Below are 23,501 nucleotides of genomic sequence, written 5' to 3'. Positions count from 1 at the left end.
GAGAGCAGAGCAGGGATGGCAGATCTCAAAAGAAGCTTTTCTTGGAGCACATGAGCTCTCCATCCTCAGGTGTAGGAAGTCAGGAAAGTAAGGCAATAAACTCCTATGGTTCTATGATTTTATGAGTCCCTATAAGTACAAGCTTGGGCTCAGGAAAGTACAGGCTGCTAACAGGACATAGCACCAGTATGGTCAGATCATGATGAAGTTTTTTGACATGTAGAGGTGGAGTGCACTGTTTTTCAGTCCTTGCCATTCAAGTGTTGTTTGGATACTCCAGTTCCTACCTACCATTTTCAGACATGAAGACAAGACCATAAAGCTGCTATACTGTGTATGCTGTATACTGCACTTTATTAGGTGAAGGAATTTTTGTATCTATAGCAAAAAAGTATATTTCTGATGTTTAGATTTGGACCAAAGAATATAAGAAGGTTTCTTCATCCCACCCATCTTTCCCTTTGGACTTACTAAGCCTTACTGTACTTGAGATCTCACAGCTCTTTTTCTTTTATGAAAATAATGTTTTCCTACACACACTTGCATTCCTTCTGTCTGCTCTCCTCCTGCATCTAAACTTTGGTATTCCACAGGCTGCTGAAAAAAAAGTCTGAACTTCTTTTTGCAAGCAGCGTCCCAACCATTATATCTTTTTTATATTGAAGTCTGTGGTCCAAAATGATGCTGGTCACTGAGTATAAGAAAACTGAAGTAATGTTTTGTTGTATAAGCCAAGAAAGGATTCAAAAACTGTTTTTATCTAAGTTCAGATCTCTGGCAGACAGTGAGGTGCAGCTTTGCATTGAAAGCCTTTTCTGTCACGTGGTTGGTAAATTTACTGGCTGAAAAACCACAGGCTCAGAACCAGAACTCTCATCTAAAAGTACCCATGCAAGGAAGACTTATTCCAATGAGCTCTTTGTGTATGGCCTTGAGGAGCTGACATTAGCTAAGATATGACTTTATCTTCCAGAAAAGAGATGCAGACTGCTGCAGTATCACATGTAGGGACATTTCAAGCAGATTGGTGTGTGCTTTGAAAAGTTAATGGGCAGTTTCCTCGCCAGAATTCAAAATACACTTCCCTCTCCTTATATTTACTTGACATTTATTACTAAACTTATGCTGTAAACAAAGTTAGATTGAAAGATAATTTTACAGGCTGCAAAGGTTGGGTCTATAAATATGGTCATAAAAATATACAGCTTGATATATCATATGGATAAGTTGGGAATAGACTTTTTAAAATGTGTTTTTTTTATACAAGGCTAAATAAGACCAGACTCAGCCATCATGTGAATAATTGTTAAGATGGGAACCATAGGGCCATAGAGCTATGATGGTAGGTGTCCTGTTACCAGGAATGTATGCTGTATCAGCAAGGAATCAAGTGTATTTCTTCTCTATTGCTGCTGTACAAGACTGCTATTCCTGGTATTAGAGGGGTTTTCTAACTGGTTGTGGTGTGTTCAGGAAGGCAGTGCTGGAGGACCGGGACTGACGGAGAGTTTACAAATGTAATTTACTACTGTTTCAGTTTTATCAGTTATAAGTTTTCTTGGGAAGTTTCCTGTTTGACAGTTTCTGATAAACCCTCTGTCAATTTCATAGCTAAATTATTTTTAAATTATTATTTGCAGTAATGAATATCCTTAGCTCATCTATTACCACAGTATAATATCCCTTACCAAGGAATGATTTTGATTAACTTTATTTATAGAAATCTATGTAAAGGCCAAATAGTATCTATCTGACACTCTTCCAATTACATATATTCACCCAGCAAATTGTTTTTCATTGTCTTCCTTCTCTTTAATCTCATTCATTTCCTACTTCATCCACAGAAATTATGCGTAAACTGAGTCCATGAGCTCTTCAAGAAAAAGCCTGTCTCTTCTCCCCTTATGCAAAGTCTGCCATAATGAGAACCTGATCCCTGAACAGTATTTGAAGGGTCTGTGTGCTCTCATCATCTGAACACTCAAATGCTGTCTATTAGTCATAAAGAAGAGAGGCTGGGATACAAGTGTTGGAGCAGTTTTGCCTCAGAAGCAGGCTAATCGGCATTCTGCAAGAGTATGGAGATCTACACCATGGCCAGGAGAACATGAAACCTACATTTTAGCAAACCATCTGGTGAACAAGGGACTGCTGCAAAGCTAAATCTGTTTGGAGTACCAATGCTTTCAACAGCAATAATTGCCACAACTAGTTCAGATTAAAAAAGAAGTTCCCCAAAGCTCTTCTGTAACTGCTTGGGAGATAAATAAAGCTATATAAAGTTTGACTTTCTTGAGTAATTTCTCCGATAATTCATTTCTTGATGTGTTTGAGAAGGGGGATGAGCTACATAACCTGTTTTGAATTCAGTTTTCAGATTTCAGTTATATCCCTAGGTTTGATCTGACTAAAACAAAGAGTCCTCATACTCACTTGTATCTGCCATTTGCTTCTTCAGCTTAGCTGATGAACACATTAATTGACAAAATAAGCACACTCATAACTTGTTTACCTGTAAGCTCATCGTTGGGCCAGGAGCCAAGCTGGCAGGCCTTGCATGTGTATTCATCAAAGACGTACTCATTCTCCTTACAAGGAGTGCATGTCCAACAGCAACTCACTTCTCCTTTACGAATCACCTGAGTCAAAAATTGATATTTGATTTAGCAACAGAAACATACATTCATGCTGCCCCAATTGCTAATTGCTATTTTTTAAAAATTATTATTATTGTTAAAGAGAACTCATTTTCATGATATGTTTTTCATCCGAAAAGTGACCCAAGCTCCCCATTCCCAAACCAGAAGCCAGCAACCCAGTAGAAATATAGGTGCAGGTACAGAAACACAAAAAGTTTTTTCTTGTCTGAAGAAAATAAGCAAGATTCAAAGTATCATAGATGTCAGTGTACAAACAGAAGCCAGTGCATGATACCCAAGACACAAAATGTACTCCACTGTGGTCCATACTGGGACTGTGTTATGACAGAGAGTAACAGTATGGCAGAGGTTGGAATGGAACTCTGGGTCCATGTAGCTCAACCCCAGCTCCAGCAGGGACACCCAGAGCAGGGTGCCCAGCACCATGCCCACATGGCTTTTGGAGATCTCCTAGGGATACTCTGTGACTTCTCTGGGCATCCTGTGGGAGTGCTCCATTACCTGCACAGCACAGAAGTGCTTCCTGGTGCTCAGAGAGAACCTCCTGCATTCCAGTTTGTGCCCACTACCTCTTGTCCTGGCACTGGGCATAAACTGAAAACAGGTTGAGTGTTTATTATCCAAAGATTTTTTTCAATGCTTTTTTTTTTCATCCAATTGTGAGTAATTTGTTAAAACTGACTTTTTTCCAAATATCAAATTGAACATCCTTTCCGGAACTATTTCGATTACTGCATTTCTAATTAATGCCTAGAAATGAGAATGTTATCTTAGTTCATTTTAACATCTGACCTGATTTCTCATTTTATAATTTGCTGCCAAATGTCATTGAATACTCATGATTGAGATGTAGATTTTTAAAGACCCTTCTTTATTATTTCTGGCATTGAAAACATCTGTGCTTTTTGTCCATATGTTTTTATTTTATTTGTTTGTTTATTTAAATAAAGCTTCTCGATCTATTTGTTATTTCTTAACAATTTCAAAACAAATATTTTTAATTATATCGTGAGAAGTAGGTTGACTTGTTGACTTGTTAAAATTTGTTATTCTCATGCAATGATGAATTTAGAAGAGGGTAACAAAACCAGAAGTCTTTATTGAAATTTCAATAAATGAAATTAAACTTAGTGTAATAAAAAAAAGACTGTCTTGCTCATATTGCTCTTTATAAAGCTGTAGTGAATAAAAAGTGCAATTAGTATCTTTTTCATCATCAATAGGGGTATTTGAAAATTGGATTTTACCCACTACTTCAGATGGATTCACAAAACACTGCTGAGTAACAGCGACTCGTTACACAGAAAGTTTCAAATTCCTTTGTAATAACTCATTCCAACATAATCCTGTAGGAAAACCACCAAGAAGTTAGGCAGGATTCAGCTTCCCCCACCATCTGTGACTGCAGTGAAGATAAAGGACTATACAGTAACCTTTGAGATTCACAGTTGGTAGCCTAATGCAGAGCATAAGGAACTTTTCAAACAATCGGCTTGAAATATGTGTGTGTGTGATAAACTGGCTTAACAGAGAAGAATTGACAGTTGGAGGAGATGGTTTTACATGTCTTTTCCAATCTTAAGGATTCTGTGATAATCATCTTCGGAGAATCCTTGAAAGCATAGGCAGAATTTGGAAGGAAACTTACTGAAGGTTACTGAAGATGCTTTCCATCTCCTGAGTTGTGGACATAGGTTACAAAGGATCTCAGAGTAACCCAGTTCTGAAGTAGTATATGTGTTTGCCTGTCTCTTTCCTCTTGAATATATGTCCTTGTATCCGTACCAAGCTAACATACTGTAACTATTTTTAGTTACTGGGGGTGTAAACCATCCACCCTTCCCTCATGTGTCTGCAGAAAGTTTATTTCCATCTGAACCAAATGTCCTGTCTGAACAGTGAAAATAAATGTGCTTCTGAACCAAGATTACTCTCAAATGTTTTATAATCCTAACTGAGGATAAACAACTCCTGATTTGAAATAATCTATGTATTTCCACAGTTTGGAAATCTGATATAACTGCATATACCTGCTACACTGAAGACATGTGTATTTGATCTGATGGAACCTGATGAATCTGCAAAAGACCAGCCAGTGAATAAATCATGATAGCTGTCCTAAAACTGTGCAAGTCTTAGACAGAAGTTTTTCACTCTTGGTATTGCAGAGCATGGTCAGCCTCCCATCAGCCCCTGCCACTTCCCAGATTCACAAGTGCGCCACATTAACACAGGAGAAAAGTTGTTTCTTTTTCAGTTCACGCCATTCCATCATCCATGACAATCCTCTAAGTGCACAAACTTTTAAGGAAATGACTGCAAAGGCAAGTTAGGGACCTGTTGACTTTTTATTTGTTTTGTTTCATGGAATGCTTCAGAACAACACAGTACAGTTAATATATGATATAATAATTTATCTTTCTTCCTTACACCACTAATAGCAGAGAGGTAGGAAAACAAAGAAACAAAGAAACAAACAAAAACCCAAGAAAGAAAGGAAATGATAGAACAGGTATCATTAAAAAAAAAAAATAAAAAAAAATGTTACTTACTTCTCTTGCTGTTCTAAGCAGCAGTAGTTCAGTGAAGATACTGCAAATGTGAGGTGTGAGTAATAATGTCCCAGTTTAGATGTCTATGTCTAGCCCCGAATTAGTGGCAATTATTATTTATGAATTACCTGCAGTTGTACTGACAAGTCCCAGGCAAGGATTTACACTCCGCTGAATCAGATGCTATTAACATATGCAGAAACAAACAAACAAACAAACAAACAAAAAACCCACACACAAAAACAAACGAAAAACCCAATGCCTAACAATATATGCTCTAAAGCATTTGGATTATGAGTATAAAAAAGGCAACAGTTCACAGACGTAGAAGTACAAGAGAATAGTAGCTTATAAAAATTGGGAGATGACTGTGATACAGGCAGAAACTAAATATATATGTCTGTACACTTTAATTAAGGAGTGAGTTAGTACCTCTATGAAAGAGATAGGAAAAACTTCAAATTTCAAGCCTATTCATACAACTGAAATACGCAGAAAATATATTTACCTTTATCTGTCCTTTTTCACAGGGTTCACTGCACACAGATCTGATGATATTATTTTTCTCTGACCATATTTCATCATCATCCATTTTCAGCTCACCGTTGTCCCAGCTGCCAACATTGATATAGTCAAAGTAGTCCTTCCCCATTTTCTTAAAATTCATGATTTCGTATCTTGAGAAAAACAAAAGGGAGATACAAATGAGAAGAGCATCACTTGATCTAGTGAAACAAGCCTCTGTCTTCAAAGATCCCTTCCAACTCAAAACAGACTATGATTCTATGGTTCTATATTCTGTGTTTCACATTACAGTAAAAAGTCAAAATCAAGATTATTCAAAATAAATGAGAAATTTCCAGAATTGTGTTTTGCTCTTGATTCTTTTCCAAGTCTCCTTCTTTTCTTTTTATTTTTACCTTTTCCCACTCTAAGTGCCCAAATTCCTGAGAATGTTTATTTGTTTAAGGAAAATAATGAAAAAAGATAAGATTTATCTACTCTAACTTCAGGAACTTAAAGGAGCTAAGTAGGGAACCTCAGCTGTTCTGGGTCCCTTCTACAAAAGATGCAGAGAAATCTAAACACAGTGCTCATTTGCCAATATCAAGTGCTTCTTACTCTCTGCATGTGCTTATTTCCCTGCTGAGAGAGAACTGATAAAGACAGGTAAGCCCCTTAAATGAGGTGGAAGCAAGCTAGTCCTGCAGGATGAAAGGACTCTTTTCCCAGCTAACAGCAATAGGATGAGATGTAGTTGAAGTTTCACCAAGGGAGGTTCAGGCTGGAGATTAGGAAACATTTAAAAAGTGGAGAGGCATTGACACAGGGAGGTGATGGAGTCACCATTCCTGGAGATGTTCAAGAACTGTGCAGATGTGGCACTGAAGTGCATGGTTAGTGGGCATGGTGACAGTGGGCTGATGGTTTAACTACATGATCTTAGAGATCCTTTCCAATAGTAATGAATCTATAATTCTAGGACTTCAGCATCTGAAAGACTGCATGATGCAGGTTGGGTGTGACAACTGAAGAGGTATCAAGAATCATTCATCTTTCACATACTCCAGAAATCTGGGACTTGCTTCCAAAAGATCTGAGCAAGTGATAGTGTTCATGCCTTTTAGTCCAGGCATTAGGTCTTTGTTTAAGAACAGATCTAAGACTTGCATCTATATTTTTCTTTTACAGCATTGCATCATCAAATGCTATTCTGTACCCTACACAGGACCCTCCTTCCTTTTTATGAGTGATCAGGATGTATTAAATTCTTCATAGGCTTGATACACTTCTCCAGATGTGGATCTCTGAATGTTTTAAGCCAGGAGATAAAATCTAACTACCTCAGAAAGGAAAGTAGTTTGGCAGAGAGTCGGTGCCAAAATCAAACACAGGTCAGGACCAGGACTGCAAGCAACCAGTGAAATAAAATGGAGATGAAGCCTGACTGGATGGCCAGTATGACAGGGACCTGTTTCAATGGCCGTGGTGGTGATGGGTTTGGACAAGATGATCGTAGTGGTCTTTTCTAACCTTTAAGATTCTTCAGTTCAGTGAGAGTCTTACACTTTCCAAGATGAAAATAAATGAGCAATGACACAGCTAGTGAGGAAAAATTATTATTCCCCTGAGATTCAGATACTCTGTCAAAATTAAAAGTGTGAATATCAGACTGACACATACAAATTTTATCCAGATAATAAATACATAAATCCAATTAAACAGGATGATCTTACATGTGATATAAAATACTAATAATGATATTTTTAAAAAAAATTGCAAGGATTTTCTTTTTTGTTTGGGTGTTTTGATTTTTTTTTTTTTTTAATTGCTTTTGCTGAGGTTTTCAAACATGATAACATAATAATAGTCCATTCAAGCATTAAACAGACCAACCAAAATGTTAGCCCAGAAGCCCTTGCAGTCTTTATTCCATGTTGTCAGGACACTGTAATGCTCCTCTGAGGGTTACTTTGTTAAAGCTGTCAATTCAGAGTTTCGTGGGCAGGGAAACAAAAGTACTGTCAATGCTCATCAGGCCACTGGAACTAAAATAATTATCCCTCCAGTAGCTGCAGACTAGTTCCATGCTTGTATCCCAGGGGGGATACTGGAAAGAAACTTGACATATTAAATAAACCCATTGCCTCAGTATGTAGCCTCTCACAAGACCTCTGCAGAGAACAGTATTGGTAGACTGTTAGTAATACCCAGACTCAAGAAGTTCATTTCTATAGCAGAAGTTCATGAATCACTGGTTCTCTGGAGCTTGCTGGAGACACCACAGGGACAGTTTGTCACTTTAGGATTGGAGAGACCAGATGGTGCAATAACACATTTCCAGCAGTGCCCTAATCACAGTGCAAAACACACTTGTTTCAAAACAGAAGTGCCATGAGTTTGCTAAGAATCCATATTCTGTTGGTGGCAAGTACAGAAGACATCACCAACTTATTTTTCTTGTCTTTTCTTGACTTTTCAATTTCATTCTTGGAGTTTCCTTAGTATTTGCAAGTAGCTTTTATCACCCTGAGAGATCATGGATGCTGCTTCCCATGTCTCCATCTCACCTAAGCTTTCCACTTGACTACCTATCTACTTAAAGCTCAGCTTATATATGAAGAACTTTGGGATAGGGCCAGGATTTGAAGCATCTTATGAGATTAATGATCTGTTTTATAATGTCAAAACCCTTTTGCTATACATCAAAATCTGGAGCTATCTAGGTCAGGAAGGCTTTTTACATTCTGTTTTCCTGCTTAGCACCACTATCACAGTACAGCTGTGAGGATTTACATTTCTGTTTCACAAAGTGGAGATGCAGCTAGCAACAAAAGTGAACAGGGGAGATATTCCATTACAAATGCACCATCTCTCAGCTGTAGCAAACAGTATTTGACAGTGCTCAAAAGACGATAAACTACTCAGATCTGGGAATTAGCTTTCTACAAGATCTTACTAAAAAGTACATTTTGACTCAATATTGGCTACTTTAAGCACAGAGTATGGATTTAATGATGTGACAGTTTTAGGACAGAAGGGAACAAAGACCTGTGCTTCTATAGTAACCAAGCTCTGAAAAACATTTTATTCCCTCTCACATTTCTCTATTCTGAGTAGGCAGTCTGCTGTATCTCATACACATCCAGTGAGGCAGGACTTTCCAAAAGCCACATTACACTGAGGTGCACTCTGTGGAAGGCTCCAGTGAAACTCTGTGCTTTACTGTGACTTGAGCAAATGAATGCACACAAGATAATTCCTTCCTCATCTTTATTAGAATTGAATGTTGAATATAAAGAGATCAAGGTATTTGTTAAGTTCCTTGAGGCAAATGGAATTGAAACAATATTTTAAAGAATGCCAACATGAAGAAAAGATAAATATAAATTTAGCTGTTGTCATTGGTGTGTTGTGTCCTATATGATTCATTACCAAACTCTTTACTCTTTCTATAAGAAACGAGTGGAAATGAGGTAGGAATAATGCAAGATGCAATTAATCGCACCTAAATATCACTAAAATCAAACAGAAGTCTTTTACGAAAAGTGCGTGACAAATCTTATGCAGATTTTGTCAGGAAAAAAAATAAAAAATCCAGACTGTGTACTTTTCTTCCAAATTCAGCAATTTTTGTAAAAGTTGAAATAATGGAAGACAGCCTTGCTCACCAAAACAATACTGACAATAAATTTCCGACCTCTTTTTTTTTTTTTTTTTTTTTTTAATTTTTTTTTTTTATTTCTTGGATTCCTGTCTTTGAGTTTTCCTGACAGCTCCTGGTACACTTCCTTACAGTATGAGTCTGAAGATTTTTGGAATATGTGTTTCTGAAGGACAGCTTAAAGCAGACTATTTTTCATGTGGCTGGCCTGCCATCTTTGAATGAAAATGTTGACATCACAGGTTTTCAAATAAAATGAGAAAAAATAATTTCTGAAATTGTTGAAAACTTTTGAAATACCAGAATTTTCTGACCAGTGGGATTTTATTTTCTTGTCCTATTCTGTTCTGTAGTTAATTCTTTTGTTTCAGTTCACATTAGAGGGAGAGGACAAAATGTAAATAATGAGTGCATAGGATGACCAGTTTTCCCTCTAGTCATCCTTTCACAGATTGCCATCATACAGAAATTTAAAACTTTCCCAATAATGCTGACAGAAAGGACTGCCTTGATCAAACTGGAGTAAATGCAGTGAAATGAGGCAGGAGTCCACTTGCTGAACTAGAAGAAAAAAATAAATAGAGTTTGAATGCTATCAGACATGCTCATCTTCGGACAGTTCAGTAGGCAGAAAACTAGGAAAAGACACATTACTATTCTGAGTATGTGCTTCCATATGGACACTGCATGTATGCCGTAGCAAATAATGTTTAGCTTTATTTAATGTGTTTACAGAAGTACACTAGTTTAGTGTGTTATGCACATGACACTGCTTCATTTGGAAGGCAACGAGGTAGACTTTTAATTATTCAAATCAGAAAAAAAACCCACCATACTAATCAACTCATCTTTTGTATTTTAGCTTCCATAGTAAAGGAGCTATGTCTGGTTAATTATTCCAGTCATGACTTCTTCACTTTCAAACACATAATTCAGAAATACCAAAGAGAGAAAGTGTGACTGGTCTGAAAATGGTCTGCAAACACAACATTGAGGGTCTCATGGTTTACCACCCACAGAGGACGACAGAGTATGTGAAAAATTCATCTATTTTCTCCAGTTAGATTATTAGATATAATTAAAACCACACAGTAATAAAATGAGTTATTCTGGATCAATAAGCTCAGAAAGTCTGAAAATATGAAAAATAAGGAATGAGATCTTAGTTCTAATGTTGTGTGAATGATCTACAACATACAGTTAGCATGTCTGCTCTTTAAATAGTCTGACAAATGTTCACATTACCTTCCTGGTGAGTCACCATTCTCATCAAACAAGATCATGTCCCCAGAGACCCCAGTAAAGTTGGTCTTCATGAGGGACTCCAGCAGCTTCCGTCCATCTATGGGTTTCATGGCATCACAAAGGCCAACATAGCCTGGACACAGAGACAACTGCATGTTGTGGAGGCCGTAAGCCATTGAATATATTGCGTTGATTACAAAGCCCATCTTGGAGTCCTGAACGTGCTGTGTCCTCAGCGTCATCTGGCCTGCCAGGGAACATGAGAAAGCAGGTATTTAGTGTTCAGGGATGAAACACAACCAGCTCCTTAGACATCTGCTAATGGATTGGTTATTAATAGTGGAAAATGTCCCCTTGAGCTGCTCTTAGTTCTTACCGGTAAGCAGATTGACTATGTTAAAAATAATAAATATCAATTAAAATTAAAAAAAATAAATTAATTAAAAAAAAATTTAACTACCCAGTTGATTTTACTACTGCAATTTTACTATCCAGCTGTTGCTGTTCCCTTTGCAGTTCTAGACCTTATACACTTCTCTCTCTATAAATATATGTATGTACACATACAAAGCATTTGTCAGAAATGTTATAATACAAAGCTTTTGTGATTCCAGGAACTTCTCCTAGACTGTATAAATCTCATCAAAGACTCAGAAACCTTTTTAGGGAATACTGGAGGTGGAGATACTAATGTGGGTTGTGTCCAGTGGTTTCCTCGCAGGTGATACGTCTATTTCAGAGACATGGAAATCGATACTGTTTAAATAGACTGACCTAGGAACAGTTGTTTTTTCCTATACAAAAAGTTTATTATGTTAATAACTCTCCAGTCTCTGTGTCTTATTATTTCCTAGTATTTCCCACTGAACCATATCCCTAAGGAGATCTGCATGGGGGCAGCCAGAAATGAAAGAAACCAAAACGACCTTCTCTGTCCATGCTGTTGGAGCCTCTCTCCCAAAGAAAAGCATGGATGGAGCATATACATACCCACCTGGACTGCTGGAGCAGGACAATGTGAAAGAACAAAATGTGCTATGAAAATAGTAAGGTAAAGGCATTTCTTTCTTGAAAGAAATGAGAGCTAATACATGAGTCTGAGTGTGGCTCTCATGCAATGTGATGGATTTTGGCAGTATATATCCAGAAGACATGCATCCAATCTGATGTCTAGGCTACTTCTACAGAGATGAATAAGGCTTTCCAGCAGAGAGTTGATAGCATCATAAAGTAGATCCATCTATAAGATCACCTTTTTATTGGTGAACAATAACATTACTGTGCAGTGTTAGCTAGTCAAAAATTCTGAAGAACTGAAAATGTCAGGAGGAGTAATAAAGATGCATAGTTTGTATTGAAAAAACATTGTGTAGAGGTCAGTAAGTGAAGAATAGAACTGGGAGTTTCCTTAGAATCATAAAATCATTTGAATTCAAAGTGTCCTTTAAAGACCATCTAGTTTAATGCCCCTACAATGAACAGGGACACCTACAGCTCTATCAGGGTGTTCAGAGCCGTGTACAGCCTGACCTTGAGTGTCTCCAGGAGTGGGGCATCACCACCTCTCTGGACATCTCTCTCCCTTCATGCCTTCTGTTTCATGCTGGAACTTGTATTTCCAGCTCCATTCAGCCTCAGGAACAGTGTTTAACACTGTGGATAGTTAAGGGATATGAGCTTGAAATATCTGCAATTGCATAAGCTTGGGAGAACATAGAATGTTGTTCATTTTTTCTCTTCTACCAAGGTACCGCTTCTTCCTAATTAAAAATAATAGGCATAAAAACTGAAACAGTGGAATACATGTAGAACTCATATTAATTGAAATTAAGTGGAAAATTGAACAAGGATATTACATTGCAATACACAAAACTTGTTTTAACCAATTATTCAACCTCAAAATTAACAGCTCACAAACCATGCAGTTAATTATAGTAGCCACTAGTATGAATCAGATTTGCATCAGCAATAGTATTTATTATGAAACAATATTTCAGCTGCATTATTGCATGTGATTGCTTAAAATTTAATAACTTAATTCTTATAGGAACACTCTCCACTGGGCTTTGTGCTTCAATTTCACTGAATTATTATTCTGACTTTTGTTAAACATTGAATTTCGTTCAGTTCACCTGATAATTTGAGGCTGCTTTGTTCTTTACAGAAGCTGCTAGCAATTGTCAATGGATTTGTGAGGGAATTAGTTGCTGCAAGAATTTTAATATACTTTCTGCTGCTGGAGAAGATTTTACTGAGAGGTTATCTGGCTTACTTTAGAATACAGGGGCAATCCAACCTGCCATGTCTGACCATCAGTTTACATGATCTCATCCCTTTGTGGTATCTGCAGCTTCTAATGAAGCACTGGCACAGGTTGCCCAGAGAGGTAGGTGCTCCATCCCTGGAGACATTCAAGGTCAGGCTGGACAGGGCTCTGAACCCCTGATGGAGCTGTAGGTGCATATGTCCAATGCAGGTCGGTTGGGCTAGATGACCTTTAAAGGTCTGTTCCAACTGAAATGATTTTGTGATTCTATGAGTCTGTGGTTCTAGTTAAGGTGAACATCTGAGAAAATGAGACTTCGTTTTTTCTTTTTAATGTATCATAACACAGTGTTCAAAACAACAGTGGCACCAATAATTGTTAAGTCTAACAGTGTTTTTCAGCTCCTGTTTCAGAAAGTATGTAGGCATGCTAAACTTGAAGCATAAAAGTAACCTGACTGACTTCAGTGATCAGTGGCTTTAATGGAAGTTTGAAAACATAAATTTGAAGCTGGCCTCTTAGCCAAAAATGAAAGTAAAGTTACCTTAAATCTATCTCTAAAGTGCATCTGATTTAGGCGTTGTTTGCTTACGTGTTATTTCCCTCTATCTTAGCTGGAATTCAAACACATTTTATTGACCGGCACTATCTTCAGTCAAAAGCCTCTCCTGAGGCAGGATCATCAAAAGATTGAGATGAGACTGATGAATTTTATGATGATGACATCAGTGATGTTCAAGGGAATCAACTACACATTTAATCAAAAGGAATATAAAATTCTAACAGAAGATGAAGAATTTGTACAGAATTACTAGGCAGAGTATACATACTTACACACTGGAGACCACATGCTTGCTTATAATACCCATAGTAGAGTTTGTCTATTACAGTCAAAATAAAACCTACTTCTATGTGTTTTACTCAATCTTGTACATTCCCATGCAAAACAAATTTGCAAAGGTAATAAAAATATTTTACTTTCTGAGGGGGTGGGAAAATCTGACATGATGCCGTGGCATGAAGAGGTAATCAGGACATGTCCACATGAATGTATTAGTACACTTCTGGAGTGGGCTTTCAAAGTCTATCACCAAATATATATCACCATCCCTACATACTGTACTTTAATTTCCACTGAGTGTAACTTTGTCAGAGAAGTGTAATGATTTTTTTTCAAATAAAACTAAGTTAGCTGCAGTGCAGAGGATGAGGCTAGTGCCAGTTCGGAGCCAACCTCCGCCAAGCTGTGATTCACGCTGAATATGAGGAAATATTTATTCTCTGAAAGAATGGTGAAGTGTTGGCACAGGCTGCTCAGGAAAGTGGTGCAGTCACTGTCCCTAGAGATGTTTAAGAACTGTGGAGATGTGGCACTGAGGGACATGGTCAGTGGGCATGGTGTGGGTGGGCTGAGGTTGGACTAGGTGATCCTAGATGTTTTTTCCAACCTTAATGATTCTATAATTCTATGAATCCCACTTGGCTCAGAGACTCAGAACAGATTCAGCACAACTTCCAGGAGCAGGATGTACAGAGCTACACTTTGTGGGTCTCCAGTGGATGCCTATTGCATTTTTGACAGGATTAAGTGCATAATCTGCAGTTAAATTGGGTGATTTTTAGAGATGTAATTTATTTTCCCGTAAGTATAGTTTGCAATAATATCAAACTATTTGTAGTTATGTGCTGAACTTAGTGATTATGTTCAAGTGGCTATAGGAAGTAAAATGTATTGCATTACATCAGAACCAATAAACATTAACTCCGTGTCATGCTAATGACAGCAGAAATATAAAATTCTGTCTCCTGCAATTACAATGTACAAGACAAAGGAACAAAGCAAAGGGAATCAAATCATACTGAATCTGAACAAGGAAACTAGAATGTTTATAATACTTATAATACAAAACGATCAAATACTGCAGAATTATCTGAGAAATTAGGAAACCTCTGTGGTTAAAGCATGTGAGCAGATTCAGGATTCTATTCTGTTTACTTCCTAGTCTTGTCCAAGATATTTTTGGCAAGTACATAAGGGTTAACTTTATTAATTTCCAAGCTATGAAATCACAAGGCTTTGGATTCTGGTTCTGAAGCCACACGGCCATTTCTGTCTACAAAATACGATAGAAATAAATCCCGTGCCTTGTCAGCAAATCAGATAACCCACCTGTCCTTCAGCTTCCTTTCCAGTATTTCTTTTCTACTACATGTTATTGACCATTTTTTCTTTAAACTGAATATTTGTCAGGAAGAGGATTTATTCTCATTATCTCCCACTTTTCCTGTGCCTAAAGCAATAGGCTTGTTACTGGCTGGGTACTAAAATTATCCTGGATTTAGGAACCTCATGTTACATAATCAAATCACATACAGTATTCAGTTGAGGCTTTGCCATGTGGTTAAATGCATTAAACTCCAACTGAAGTATTTACTGCCATTGGAATAGGTGTTTAATATGCATGTTTCTTCCTGTGTAAACATATATTACGTATGTCTTGTTTATAAGTATGATCCCAGATTTATCACAGGACTGTAACTTCACCAAAGGTGAAGAATAGTTCTGTGAGTGGTAACATAAACCTATGGCATCACAGCTCTTGTATTTTCTGCCCATCTTGGGAGAGAACCATCTTAGAATGCTCCAGCTATATCACAGCAGAGTATAAATGAGGCAGAACCTCATGAAAAAAGACTTGAGTCTGTGTATACACACAGAGTGATGGGGTTTGAGCTGGGGCACCATGTTAGCATGAACGTTGGGAATGGGTTCAGGGAGATGGGGAGGGCTGGCTCTGCTAGCAGCCCCCAAACCCTGTTTAATTGTGCAGAGTGCTCAACACTCCTTGCCCAAATTCAGTCTTTCCGGTTGTCACGTCTCCGGAACACAAACACACAGATGATGGAAAAGAAACACATTCTTTCATCAAGTGAGTCCAGCTGGCAATGGCTCATGTCTTGGATCTATTTAAAAACAATTAGCATTCTAGTGGGCACAGAGCCATGAGAGCACTCAGGGGCACTCTCATATCCGCACAAGGCAGCAGCTTGAAGCACTTCTGCCCTGAAGCTGCCATAGTGCTCCTGGGTTTGGGATGTGGGATGCGTTGCTGGTCCACTGATCAGGCACGGCTGGTGGGAGGTCAACAGCCAAAGAAAAGGAAAAGGGAAAAAGGATAAAGAGAAAAAAAAAAGGGGGGGGGTGGAAGGTGAAAAAGGAGAGGAAGAGGGAGAGGGAGAGGGAGAGGAGAGGGAGAGGAGAGGGAGAGGAGAGGAGAGGAGAGGAGAGGGAGAGGAGAGGGAGAGGAGAGGGAGAGGGAGAGGAGAGGAGAGAGAGGAGAGGAGAGGAGAGGAGAGGAGAGGAGAGGAGAGGAGAGGAGAGGAGAGGAGAGGAGAGGAAGAGGAGAGGGAGGAGAGGGAGAGAGGAGAGGGAGGGAGAGAAGAGAAGAAGAGAAGAGGAGAGGAGAGGAGAGGAGAGGAGAGGAGAGGAGGAGGAGAGGAGAGGAGAGGAGAGGAAGGAGAGGAGAATAGAGGAGAGGAAGAGGAAAGGAGAGGAGAGAGAGGAGAGGAGAGGAAGGAGAGGAGAGGAGAGGAGAGGAGAGGAGAGGAGAGGAGAGAGAACGGAAGAGGAGAGGAGAGGAGAGGAGAGGAGAGGCACTTAAATACTGAAGTGAATTGAAATTAAAATAAATAAATTGAATAAAATAACATTATAAAGTAAATCAACAAAAGAAAGAGCAAAAAATTTTGAACTCCCAGGCAGCCCCCTCTTATTACATTATCATTAAGAAAGAAGTAGCAGATGAAAGAAATGTGGGATGGAATATAGGAGAATATTTTTTCCAACATGAAGAGTAGGTTGCAGCAGTGGAAGCTGAAGCCAAATTGAGTGCCTTTTTTTCTTTTTATTACCCCTTTTCCTTAGTGAATATCTTTAGTCAGAATCAGGAGAGGCTGCCTTTTGTCACCAACATATTTCAGGGATAGTCTGCTGCGCATTATTATGCAGGGCTTTTTGTATCTGAAGTGTGCTCAGTATCCTCCCCTGGAGCTGCAAGTTGTGGACACCAATGGCACCAGGTTTGCCACACCATAAATATGAATCACTTCAGTAAAGAACTAACAAGTCTATAGAATGGAGAGCAGGCTGATCCAAAGTTAAGCACAGTGTTCGTGGCTATACTTATTTCACTAATTTAATTTCTTACAAGCCTTTGGCTTGATGAACAAAGACATCTTCTATGCAAATTTTCGTCTAGTCTAAATGTCCTTTTTCCATTCAAAATGAGTAAGAAAACTCAAAACTAGTTTTTATCTCTCTGAAAAGAAAATTCTGGAGGGGAAAAAAAAAAGGATATTTGATTACACTGGAAATGTCGTTTTGATGCTGAGGCAAAAAAAAGACACCTCAACACATGAACAATGTAAAAGCAAATTAGAAACTTGAAACGAAACATTTCAGTGATATTGAGGTGAGAAAACAATAATAATAACAATAAGTGATTCATTTCAGTGCCTTTCTTTCAAAGTATGTGTCATCGAGTCAACATGCTACTATGGCATTTTTCACATTTGACAAGTAAATATCTTTCAGTGCCATCCACTCACCAAATGTTTTCAACCAGTTCTAATTTTCATTCTTTTGCAACTTTCAGTTGCAAAAACTGAAAGTTGCTGGTGCTGGTGCCATTATTCTTAATGTGAGCATTATCAGCAAAACTTTAGATTCAGACAGGGCTGAGGGACTGAATCCACTGTCCAAAATGTGGTCCTTGGTCAACTTTGTTGTCTAATTCTGTTCAGTTTTACAAGAGCAAGGCGTCACCACTGTGACTGGTGGCTGACCTGAATCCTTGGAGCCTAGAAAAGTCTGGCTTTTATTACTAAGTTCAGGAAAATCAGTGAAAACAGTAATTGTGACTATAAGCCTCAGGGTAGGTAAATAAATAGATTTCCATTTCCTCACATGTGCTTTCTTAGTAACAATACTATTTTTCCACCTTCTATAGATTTCAGTATGATTGATTATAAATTACAATCAAACACAAATACTACAGATGCAAAAGTCAAACTTTCTGTACTTGCAGATGTGCTTATTTAAAATCACAGAATCATAGAGGTTATTATCATTAAGTTTGGAGAAGACCTCTAAGATCACCTGGTCCGGTCGTCAGCCCTACCATGTCTACTAACCACGTCCCTCAGTGCCACATCTCCATACATCTTGATCACCTCCAGGGTGACTCCACCACCTCCCTGGGCAGCCCATTCTACCACAGGATAAGTCTTTTTTGAGAAAAATTATTTTGTAATGCTTAACCTGAACCTCCCCTGACACACCTTAATGCTCTACATATTTGTATCCATGTAAGAAGTTAAATTCCTGAGATAAAAGGATAATGAAAATTATTCCAATTCACCTACCTAATAAGAAAGATCTAAAATCTGGATATATTTAATTATGATTTATATTCATTACCTATAAAATTGCATTAATATTTTCTATGTAGCTTTCAAGGTTCAGAAAATCAGTGAGAATGGTAATACAAGTGATGCAATCACAGTAGAACAGTGTATCATCAAATGGTCCTAAGTACGGAAGAAAGAAAACAGGGAGCACGGAGTGAAAGAAAAATAGTTATAGGTTTGTATTCAGGTTTTGAAAGAGTTACTGAGGAATTCAGTAATAGCAGAGGAAATACTGAAGTTATTCCAGGGTTTGTGTAACAGAGATGTTAAAGTGAATATAGAAAATATCTTTCAAATAGGAATAACAGACCATGTAACATTCATCAGTGCCACACTGCTCTGTGAGTCAGAAAAGCAGTGGCATGTCTATGTAAGGCTCTTAGCTCAGATTGTATCAGGCTTCTGGAAAACTCAGAGTTGGACCTTACAGCTGATCTGCTTTTGGAATTTTTTGGACCTGAACCAATATTATGGCAAAAGTAAGTGAAAAACTGTGTTAGAGTTTCAGATCTTAGATGTGAACCATTTAAATGAGATCTTGGCTGTCCCTCTGCTATGCAGTGCCCAAACATGACACATCATATATCAAACTGAGAGACAGACAGGATGTACTCAGGAGAATTAAACTGTCCTTTGATTTACTTTTTAAAAAAATATAAATGAATTTTAAATTCATTTGTTTTGATTTGTTTTCATTTGCAGTCTAAAGATAAAAGTGTGGGACTGTCACACATTTAGGGAATATGAGGTTTAAATGGGACACATTCCTTGAAATATGGAAAATAAGCCATCCACTTTGACAAGGGATTACCTTTTTATCTACTGGGTTCTGACTAAACCAATTTTGGCACTTGAGCTTGAATTTAACCAGTAGATTATTAATTAGCATCTTGCAGAACAAAGATTGTGCAGTTAGGTGTGATTTCTAAATTCCATCAGGGTACATAAGAAGGCCATTTGTTAAACAAAATTCCTGTTGAACTGAAACTCTAGGATTTTCTCTATGGGTTGTTTTGACCTCATTAATAGTATCTGCAGCTGGGTGGACTTCAGCAAAGAGGTTGATTATTTCTATACTTACCCTTTATGTGCCTTTCTGTACAATTAGCTGTAAAAGTTTTCTCACATTTATCCCAGATCTCCCTTTCTGCAAATAAACTTTTTTACTCTTAACCCTGTTCTTAATTGCTGTGAATTTTTGCACACCTGAACAAAGTGTTTTTACCTCAGAGATGCCACATGATTAAACCAGGACAGGAAACACATGCCTGCTAAGATCCATTCACGATGTTACTACAAGTCTCATTTTCGCTGTTCATCTTGTTGAGTATATTCTTCTTCCTTATAACCCTATACTGACTCCTTGGCCCCCAGTATGTCGGACACAAGAAGCTTTCTTCACTTCTAGTGCTCTCTGTGTCCTATCTGAGGTTGATCTCTGACTGTGCTTAATTCAGCTTTCATCACTTCCCTTTGAGTTTTCTCCCTTGCCACTTCAAACCATAGTATTTAATGTCATGACCCTGCTGTAAATAAATACCTGCAAAAAGGATCCAAAGCCTTCCTTCACATTCTTCTTTCTGTTGTACCTTTAAATGAAGCTATCAATACTTTCTGAAGGCTTAACTTCTGTGAGTCAAACTTGGATGTTACAGTGCTCCATCAGTGTTAGCCTCCATTTCTTTTCACTTCATTGATCCTTAGATCACAGATACTTGGGCAGTATATTCTGGTTTTGATCTGTATTTAAGTAGTACTTTAAAAAAAGCTGTTCCATCTACGCCTCTGGATTTTATATAACATGGGAAAAACAAAGTAATTTATGAGCAAAGACAGAAGGATTAATTTAACAGAGAAATAGATGAAATGACTCTGTTTTTCTCCAGCTGACTTTGAAGACTTGGCTTTTTCCACTAATGTCAGAATTTCACAACATACTTCCTTTGCACTGGGTTTTCTTTTTGTTCTAATGTGCACTGCAAACACCCTTAACAGAAGCAAAAGGAATTTGATTTCTGATGAACGGACTGTGAACAAGCAAGCACATACACGCCTAATCTTTAAAGGTGCAAGTGCAATTGATAGCAACGCACTGGATTAACCTTCTTTGACCTGAAGATGATCATTGAGTAGTGTTACTCATCTGGTTCGAGTTGCACACCTGTTCATGACCTTCACTGAATTGTGGTATGAGATAATAAGAAAAAAAATCTGTCTGATGTCAGAGGGGAAGCCAAATTCAATTCTTGTAAAATGCCTGGTTTTCAGAGGCCACTACATGCCTCCTGCTCAAGATGCATTTCACATTCTTTGCTCTGACTCCTGTGGTCTGCATGTGACTTGTTGCATCTCTCCTGTGACATGGAAATGATTACATGGAAACTCAAGTCAGTAAAACCTGCAAATGTCTCACTTGTAGTACTGCAAGGAGGCAGAAAATCAACGTATTTAGCAACAGGAGTGACACCTATTTGTATTAAGGGTGTTCAAATTTGCAGATGAAAAGCATGCTTGATGCTAAAATTTTCTCCTCAGTGTGAACTAAGTGCCTGTGAAGGGATGGAGATCTTTTAGAACTTGAGAAAAATAAGTGAACAACAAATGGCTTCAGATTGTCGGGTTTTTTTGTTTGTTTGTTTGTTGTTTTGTTTTTTTCATATTTTGTTATTTGTCTAATTATGCAGTCTTGTTTTTCATACCTTACTAAATTGTCTATTTATTTCACAATAATATATGTATTTATTTTCTTACTGCTTAAGTTGCTTATATTGTTAAAATGTATTTGCTTATTTTTCATGACATTAAAGCCAGGTGATGGAGAACAATTTATTTTTTTCCCACCAAAGTAATGATTTTTGCTTTCAGCACTCACAGACTCACAGAGCCATAGAATCATCTGAGTTGGAAGAGATGTTTAAAAATCACCTAGTCCTACACTGCTGCAGTGAGCAGGGACATCTACAGCTAGATCAGGGGCTCAGAGTCCAATCCAGCCTGACCTTGAATGCCCCCAGTGACAGGCAGCCAGCAGATGTCTGAGCAAGCTGTTCTAGTGCTTCATCAACCTTATCGTAATAAACTTGTTTCTTGTATCCAATTTAAATCTCCCCTCTTCCAATTTGAAACCTTTTCCCCTTTTCCTGTCACAATAGACTTCATTTGATAATGGCCTCACTATCAACACCAATCAGACCTATATTTTTCTTTTTATCATTATCCCAGCTAGTTGTTAGCATTTTTCAATGAGTTCAGTATCTTCAGTTTGGATCTTGGGAAACTCCTTTACGTTGTTTTTGTTTTGTTTTGTGTGTATGTCTGGATTTTTTATGCAACGGTTGGAGGAGATAATTATTTACCTAAGTAAAATAAAGGGCACGGTCCTGTTGTCTTATCAGGATAAATTTGAAGCAATGTACATACACACTGTCACTCTGAAGCTCTCAGGTCAGTAGACAAAATGCCTGTGACCGTGGAAGGCAAGTATCATTACACTTATGGATCCTCAAGTGAGGCAATTCCAGACTCAAAATTTGGTGTGATTAATGTTAGGCACCTTGCAGCCCCAGAAGCATTGCAGGAGGAGGGCAGGAGGTGCTCATGACATTGAGGGGCCCACAGAGGAGCAAGCTGTAACTCTGTAGTCCACGGGCACTTCACGGAGTGGATCTCCATGCACAGTCATGGATGAGACCACTGTGCAGCAGTGGATGAGGCCTGAACAGTCCGTGGATAACCCTGCAGGAGCAGCCCTGGGCCAGAGCTGAAGCTCCAGGAGAGGAGGCTGTGGTGGGGCAGGAGGGCTGAGGGAGCTGCCACCCGTGGGACTGTGCTGGAGCAATACCTGAAGGATGGGCCCATGGAATGGAGCTGTGTTGGAGTAGTGCTGGGAGAGCTGCACACAGGATCAGCTGTGGAAGGATGGTGTCCTGTGGGAGGGAGCCATGTGGAGCAAAGTGATCATGGAGGAGCCACTGAGAGGACGTGTTATGAACTGAGAGCAGCCTGCGTTGCTCATAACCATGTGCCATCCAGGATGATAACTGATAAGTCATTTCCCTGTCCTTGTCTCAAGCTACATGAGTTTTTTACATTTTTACATTACTTGTGTGATAAGATTGTCATTCCAAATGTAATATTTAAGGTTTGAACTGAGATGCCTCATACCCACAACTGGAAGACTTAATGTTTGAAACAACATCTTTCTGCATTCATGAGTTTGTTTGTTTATTTATTTATTTTGCAGTTGTGAACTGTATTTTACTATGAGATAAATTCTTTTCAGTAATGAATTGTATTTTAGTCCCTATAAAAGACTTTGTAGTCACTTACCAACCTTTCATATAAACCAGAAATTAGATTCTCCCAGTGCTTGTAGGTTACTCAGAAAACTCTAGTTGAAATGTCACTCCTGATGCAGCACACTGATAGAAAACAGGTTTTTATGAACTCATATCTGGTCTATCTACTGTACTGACATCTCAGGAAAGAGATCTAGATTATTGTGGGGAAATCAATGAAATTTATTGCTCAATATGCAGTACCTGTGAATAGAGCAAATATAATCTGTGTCAGGCTGTGTTGGAAGGTTAGCAGGCAAAAATACAGAAGGAAGGTCAATTGAATGTTAAAGGCATAAAGTGAGATTTTGAGATTTCTAGATTCAATTTTCATCTCAGCTGCAAACTTCCTCTGCAATCTTATACAACTCAAATGGTTTAAAACCTTCAAGGAGTCTTAGGTGGGATTTTTAGGTGGGATCTCCTGTAAATCTGGGACTTTAATACCCAAAAGACATTTCTTGGTCTCACAGGTGTGTGGAAATTTGACATTTTTAGGAGGGAATGTCTGTTGGGGCTTAGAGGTGTGTTTGCACTGATGTCCAGCATGGGACCATCCCAGGATACTCACTGAGGGGTCCTGTACTCTTTATCAAAGTCATGCAATCCCAAGGCCATTTTCCAGTGAGAGAAAACCTGTTGTTGATCAGAAGTAAAGCCTAACATCTGTCCTTCATGTGTAACTTGGCAAAAGGGAGAGATTCAGTTTAGTGCCTCACTGTGACTGAAGAGCTTCAATGCTACATCTACTCACCATCAGGACAGCTGACCATTAGGTCTCTGCTTTCACTTCCTTCTTTTTCAAAT

General features: G+C 38.3%; 1 protein-coding gene across 5 annotated transcripts in view; it reads right to left on the bottom strand.

Moving 5' to 3' along the window:
• Positions 1-23,501, bottom strand: part of GRM5 (glutamate metabotropic receptor 5) — a 233,287-nt gene that overhangs the window by 35,256 nt on the left and 174,530 nt on the right. For all 5 annotated transcript variants that reach the window (XM_015852357.2, XM_015852354.2, XM_015852355.2 and 2 more), the window contains 3 exons: positions 10,623-10,869; positions 5,721-5,889; positions 2,513-2,639 (listed from right to left, as the gene is read on the bottom strand). In XM_015852357.2, coding sequence (XP_015707843.1) covers positions 2,513-2,639; positions 5,721-5,889; positions 10,623-10,869 — 543 coding nt within the window. The remainder of the gene's footprint in view (positions 1-2,512; positions 2,640-5,720; positions 5,890-10,622; positions 10,870-23,501) is intronic.

The sequence above is a fragment of the Coturnix japonica genome, chromosome 1 (genome assembly GCF_001577835.2).
Source record: "Coturnix japonica isolate 7356 chromosome 1, Coturnix japonica 2.1, whole genome shotgun sequence".
Lineage (NCBI taxonomy): Eukaryota > Metazoa > Chordata > Aves > Galliformes > Phasianidae > Coturnix > Coturnix japonica.
The sequence above is the reverse complement of the archived record's forward strand: the minus strand, read 5'-3'. Positions and strand labels throughout refer to the sequence as shown.